The 7,108-nt window shown below is 41.5% G+C and overlaps 1 protein-coding gene across 1 annotated transcript in view; it reads left to right on the top strand.

The window, feature by feature from the left end:
- The window catches only part of DECR1 (2,4-dienoyl-CoA reductase 1), a 36,074-nt gene that overhangs the window by 22,714 nt on the left and 6,252 nt on the right, over nt 1-7,108 (top strand). Inside the window, exon 7 of the mRNA XM_045288494.1 lies at nt 1,550-1,649. Within this exon, the coding sequence (XP_045144429.1) occupies nt 1,550-1,649 (100 nt within the window). The remainder of the gene's footprint in view (nt 1-1,549; nt 1,650-7,108) is intronic.

Raw genomic sequence — 7,108 nt, 5'->3', positions numbered from 1 at the left:
GTATCACCACTCTCACCACTGGTCCTGAGGGGTTCATCTGTCCTGGATTCCCTGTGTTTCCAGTTCCTATCTGTGCCAGAGTACATCCTCCAGCCCAACTGGATTTGTAAGGTAGAGTTGGGATCATGATAGTGGTGGGGAGGAAGCATTCAAGAACCAGAGGAAAATTATGTTTCTTCATTGCTACACTGCACCCTGACTGGCCCTTCTGCAAGGGGATGTCCAATTTCCCACAGATGGGTCCTGGGACCCCACTCTGCACTCCCCATCATTCACAATGCTATGATTTTTTTTTTTAATACGCTGATCATTCTTTGTCTTCCTCATTCAATTTCCAACTTTCATGTGTATGAGGTGACTGAAAAATATCACTGTTTGGGTCAGAGTATCCCAGTCCTGAAAGTAACATCCTTGCTCTTCAATACTCTAAAGAGGTCTAGTGCCACATATTTACCTAATGCAACACGTCTTTTGATCTCTTGACTGTAGGTTGTAGTTTTGACTACATCTGAAAAAAATTCCCTCTTTATTTCTCCAAGTATCCTCCAAGTAGGTTTTTTTTTGGCCTTCTTTCTTCTGGGCTTTCAATTACTCAGGTGTCAGAACTCTTGATACCTTTACAGATTACTGAGACTCTGATTCCATTTTTGTCTCTGGCTTTCATTTAGGGCAGGTTTTTTTTTTTACTGTGTCATCAAATTCATGGGCCTTTAATATCGTTTCCATATTTTATTTCAGATATTTTTCAGTTGTGCAGTTTAATTTGGTTCTATTTTTATGTTTTCCATTTTTCTCTTATATGTATATTTTACTTAAAATGTCTTATCATCATTATCGTACAATTTTAAAGGTGTTTATCTGCTAATTCTATACTCACTGTCACTTCAGGGTCTCTATTAACTGATTTTTCATCTGGTTATGTTTTGGGTACTTTCAGTGTGTAGTAATTTTTTTGCTATAAACTCTGAATGTTATATTAAATGTCCTAAAACATTTTTTCCTTTGAAGTATGTTGTTTTTTATTTTTTCAAGCTGATACTGGTGCAATATCTTGATTGTTTGAAGGCTTTTTTCAAAGATTTATTTCTTTGATTGTGGAAGAAGCTTTAGTTTGGACTACCTTACACTTCCCAAGGAGCCCTGATGGCAGTGTGCATTAGGCATTGGGGTGGTAACTCTTAACAACAGAGGTTCAAAGCCACCAGTCCCTCTGGAGGAGACAGATGAGGCTGTCTACTCTTGTAAAGACTTCCAGTCCTGGGAAGCTTATACAGAGTGTCACGCTGAGTTGGACTTGATGGTGGCAGGTCAGGTATAGAATTCTAAGTGAGCGTAGGTTGGGTCAGCCTGAATGTCAGCAAGATTGGTGCCAGGATGTAGCAGCTTTACCAGATTAATTTCCCTTTCATTTAGGACTGGTTTATGTTTTCTAAAACTGCTGTAGGTTTTGTTATACCTCTAGGAATCAGATCCCATTTGTGTGAACAGTGTTTTCCTGATGTGTATTGATCTGGTTATGTTGTTAATCAACTGTTCTTTTCCATTTCAGGAGCAGCGTTTCTAGCTATTACAACCATCTATGCCGAGACTGGATCAGGTTTTGTAGCACCAAGTGCTTCTGCCAAAGCAGGAGTCGAAGCCCTGTGCAAGTGAGTACTACTCCTTCAATCTTGCCCTGAAAATGCATACTTTGTTTCCCCCAGAAAAGAGCGGAATAAAGACTGATGCAGACTCCCCAGACCTACTCTGTCTCCTGGGAAAGTGCTCTGCATTTGTAGAATTAGGCCATCTGGTGGCATAGTGCTAACCTGTTAGGTTGCTAGCAGCCAGTCGGCAGTTCGAATTCGCCTAGTGCTCTGTGGAAGAAAGATGAGGCTGTCTGCTCCTGTACCGATTTACAACCTCAGAAACCCGAAGAGGACAGTTCCCCTTTCTCCTGTGGGATCAACATTAGTCACAGTCAACTTGATGGCAGTGGGTTTGGGGCTGATCGAACTTTCTACTGTGATAGAAATAGTCTAGAAATCTCTGCTTTCCAGTAGTATTTTTTTTGTAAAGTCAGACAATAAGACAACTCCGGACTATAGCTATTGTATTATTGCTCTCCCTGAGTCGTGGTTGGTACGATACCCGGCCTGGAAACATGTCATTGTGTTTATTTTGTGCCTATTGTACAAGATTGGCTGGATTTAGAACAGTGACCACTTGTCAGGCCTGGTAGCCTTTTTTTTTTAAGCCGTCTGATTGCCTTTTGAAGTGGTTCCCTACTGGCTTACTTCTTGACTGTGATATCGATTTTCATCATTGCTTGTCTGACTTACTGCAATAATACTAGCCTATATTTCACTACTACCAGTCTCTTCCTTCTTTCTTTTATAATTCACATTCCTTTCTAAAAGCATATATCTGATAATGATACTCTAGCTAAAAAAATCTTAGATTATTCTCTATTATCCTCTGAAATTAAAATCAAAACGCAGTATGGTGTTGTCAGTAGTCTTGTTTCTGGCTTTCTTTCTAGTCATTTGCGTATTCATAACCACTTCAATAGATAAATATTTGCTGAGTGAGTGTGTTGTGTTTGCCCAGCGAGGTACTGGAAACAGACCAGGCTTCAGCCTCACCAGAGCTCACAGTCTCCCACCTTTCCACCCATGGTAGCTATGCCTTAGTTTTTGTTTAGCTACTATATATGTATGGCATTCACCTGCCATGTAATTTCTGGGCTACATTACTGTTAGAATTTGTTTTTGATATGTTGCATACCACCAAGCCTCTCATCGTATCACCTGCTCTAAGATGTTTTCTCTCATTTCATAAGACAGAATTAGTCATTCTTCTCTCTGTGCACTCGTAAGGATTTACTTAATTCATTCTACTGAGGATACAAGTATACTAATTAATAAATGGTATCCAATGTTGAAGATTCTAAATTGAAGGCAGTATACTAACATGTGGGGGCCCAGAGAAGGGCATGGTAGAATTTTGTGTAGCACATCATTAAGTTCATGACACTGCTAATCCTTCTTCAAATGCCTGCTCAACTAACAGCTCTTCACGGGAGCCTTCTCTCTTACTCCCTGTAGACTTGGTTGCCCCTTCCTTCAAGTAGCCGAGGCTCACTGAATACTTCCCAGTTTGGTAACTCATTTATTATGCAACCAAGCTGACCTCCCTTGAGAACAGGGACTGACTTTTTATTTGAGTGTGATCCACACAGAATGTTGGCATGGAGTAAGTACACACACACACACACACACACACACACACACACAGAGAGAGAAATATTAAGGGAAAGAGCACCATGAATGGCTAATGCACACAGTGTGTTGTGCATAGCAAATCAAACTGTAGGAGATGCATTCCATGTTGCTTGGCCAAACTCGCTGCCGCCAGGTTGATTATGAGTCATAGTGACCCTGTATAGGGTTTCTGAGTTTGTAAAAGACAGCCTCATCTTTCTCCTGGGTGGCGACTGGTGAATTTGAACCACTGATCTTGTGGTTTTTATTCCAAAACTTCATGGAAAAAATATCATTATCTTTTCGTGTAATTTTTCCATGAACTTCATGAACCCTCCTCATAATCTAGTTCTTCAGTTATGAACTGGTTTAACAGGACCATGCTAGCATTGAATGCATTCACTGGTGCACCTTTAAGAAGGGTTAGGATGGATTTCCTTCTAAGCAGTTTCCCTGAGTAGGATGCTCAGGTGTTTTTCAGGATTATGTGAGTTTTGCATAGCTCAATGATTTTGTTAAAAAAAGAGGTTAATAATGGGTAGTAAGAAGTTGGTGGTTTCGTTAGACACCTTGTAAGAAGAACCTTCTTTAAAAAAAAAAAGCCCGAGTAAACCAGTGAATCCGACAACTTTGGAACCCTGATCATGGAAGGCGAGGCTGAAGAATTGGGTCAAAGGTCAAATGGAAGGAGAGATTATGCAGAAACTGTATGGACACAGAATTTTGGATCTGAAGCACCCTAACACATGAGCCTGTACAGCACATCGATATAGAGACAAACCAAACACTGTTCATAGTTGAAACCCCCATTGCCTGGTGCAGTCTAGCAGCAGGGACACTATCTACCTCCAGAGCCAGGCAGGGATGTCCCCCACCCTGTGAAAGTTAAGTGCGCTCACCTCATCTATTGTGCTTGCGGGACCCCTTCTATTGTTCCCCACAGCAAACATTATCACCCTACCCTGAGCTCGGGACCTATAGACTCAGGGCACCCACCTCTTCACTCAGCCACTCATGCCAGGGGCCCACAAACTGGTGATACCTGCCTTCTACAGTGCTGGGAGTCTGCAGAATTGGTGAAGCGTGTTCTCATGCCCAACCCCTTACACTCAGGGCCTATGGACTGGCAGCACTGCTGCTCCATCTAGCCACTGGCATCAGGGGTCTACACACTGTAGATGCCTGTTCCTATCCCCAACAATCTATGCCTGTGACCCACAGAACAATGTGGGCCTACTCCTCCTACCACTTGTGCTGGGGGCCCAAGGACTGGAAGCACACCTTCCTCTGTGTTGTGTTCTAGTGGACAGAGCTATGCTTTCCTAGTAGGCTCTCCTTACCATAGCTGTACCACATCACTAGGGACTTGTGCCTCCTTTGACTACTCTAGCACAGTCCTCCCTGCCAGGGATTGTTGGTGAGAATTTCCATATCTTTGACTGACAACCTGGGCACTTCTTTCCTGTCTACCTGGCAACTACCTGGCAACCAGCAATGGGCACATACACCACTTTACCCAGTACCTAGTGAGACCACTCTCTGCACGCATGAGCAGATGAGCAGTCAGACATATGACCTCACCAACAGTACCAGTTACAGCCTCAGACTTGCACCAGCCTCTGCTCCTTTCACCAAGATACAGGTGACAAGAGCGCCAGTGTGGCCATACTAATGGCCTGCTTCGTCAGAAAAAGCAAACCAAACAGAAATCAACATGCAGTAAATAAACATGCAATAAGTGCATAAACATAATAACACCTTTATGCTTCAGAGACACATTGCTATAAAATTTGAAATCACTTGCAGGAAGAGAAGGGACAAAAAATTTTTAATTAGAAACTGAATAGAACAGTGCTGGATAAAAGAAAATGACAAACCACATATTTCCCTATCACAGAACTAGCAGTTTACCAACTTTTAGTTGTTTCTGTTTTATATTTCTGTACCTGTAATAGTGCTCAAATAGAAAGCACTAGCATATATTTAGCTCATTAACTCCTGAATTAAAAATCATGCAAATTCACCTGCAGTAGAAGCATGATAATGGTGGAAAGAAGATACACAAGCAGGCAATCCAGATGTCATAAACAAGCTCTGTCCTCAAGCATGTCTTTCAGTGAATTTGTAGGCAGATCTGAACAGGTCAAAACAAAACAAAAACACTGGGTGATAAAGAAAATCAAAGATAAAAATTTGAAATTCCTTGAAATAACCAAGAATAAAAAAAAGCAGTGCTCAGAGGTCACTTATAGCAATTAATGCACATATCAATAAAGAAAAATGACCCAAATCAAATCATTAAAACTCTAAAAATTGAGAGCAGCAAAAGAAGCTCACATTTAAAAAGGAAGAATAAAGATTAGGATGACAAAAAGAAAGAAACTGAGAAGAGAAAAACAAAAGAAGCCTCAAGATGATCAGAAGCTGCTGGCGAGCGAGGGCTTCCCGGGCTGCATCCGCTTGTTGAAACATTTCAGTTGGTGTTTCCAGCCGTTGCTGGAGCTGTGCTTTGGCCAATGCTTCTGGGGCAGTTTGAACTTCTTCGGCACCATTGGTTCTTGCTCACATGCTACCTCCTGAAACGGTGGGATGCTGGCTACTTCCTTTTGGTACTGTGACTCTGTGCATTCTTCCTACTTCTTTTGATGCTTCCTGCATCATTCAGTATCTTTCCCATAAAATCTTTCGATCTTGCAAGTTGAGGCTTGAGCTTTTACATAATTAATAAAGATAATAGTGCATTCAAAGGGCACAGTCATGGAAACTTCTAAAACATAATCATATACCTTGTGGGGTGAAGTTTCCAGGCTTGAAGGCAGGGAACCACTACATGAATAAGCATCACATACTTCAGAAAGGACAATTTTAGTATTCTACTTAGGTGAGTAATATCTGACTGGGATCACAACCGAGGGCTTCATAAAGAATGGAGAAAAGAACATAGTACAGATAATCAAATTCATACACACACATTCGTCCCATACTTACTGGTCTGATTACAACTGAGGAACTCCCAACAGTGTGGCCATAAGACACCCATCTGACATGACACTGAAGTCATTCTGAGGCCACCTTTCATCTAAACAATACATAAAAACACCAACTGATAGGAATACATACTTTAAAACAATCAATTATATGAAATCAAAAGGACATTTGCCCCCAAGCAAAGATGTGAAGGCAAGAAGGGGCAGAAAATCCCTGTAAAAGGAGTCAGAACCTGGGGCAGAAATGGGAGGGGTGGACACATTGTGGAAAATGCAGCCAATGTCATGAACAACCTATGTACAGACTGTCAGATGGGAAACATATGCTTTGTAAACTTTCACTCAAAGCATAATAAAAATTTTTAAAAAATGAATAGGTTACTATTTCCTGGAAATTTTCCAGTAGATTCACTGGTAGTGTAGTGGTCATGTGTGGGGCTGTGAATCACATGGTCAACAATCCATCAACAGGTGCATGGGAGAAAGACAGGATTCTCTACTCTTGTACAGAGTTATAGTCTCAGAAATCCACAAGGCGTGTTCCGCTCTGTCCTATCTGGTAGTTAGTGAGTTTTCAATGCAAGTACCCTGGAACCCTGGTAGCATAGTGGGGTGTGTATTGTGCTGCTAACTGCAAGGTCAGCAGTTCAAACCCTCTAGCTGCTCTGCAGGAGAAAGATGAGGCTGTCTGCCCACACAAAGGTCTCAAGTCTCAGAAGCTCAAAGGGGCTGTTCTCTTTTCTATCGGGTTGCTGTCAGTCAGAACTTTTATGACTCATAAAAAACAGTGAGTGTTTCAGTTCTTCTCTAAGTACATGCTGGGTGAGTATTTGATAAACTCTTGTCAATTTTTTAAATGAAGTCTTTGTCTGAAAGAGT

Source organism: Echinops telfairi, unplaced genomic scaffold (genome assembly GCF_000313985.2).
Source record: "Echinops telfairi isolate 266 unplaced genomic scaffold, ASM31398v2 ScPeMD7_1;HRSCAF=3_0, whole genome shotgun sequence".
NCBI lineage: Eukaryota > Metazoa > Chordata > Mammalia > Afrosoricida > Tenrecidae > Echinops > Echinops telfairi.
Note: the sequence above shows the minus strand (reverse complement) of the source record. Positions and strands in the feature narration are given on the sequence as shown.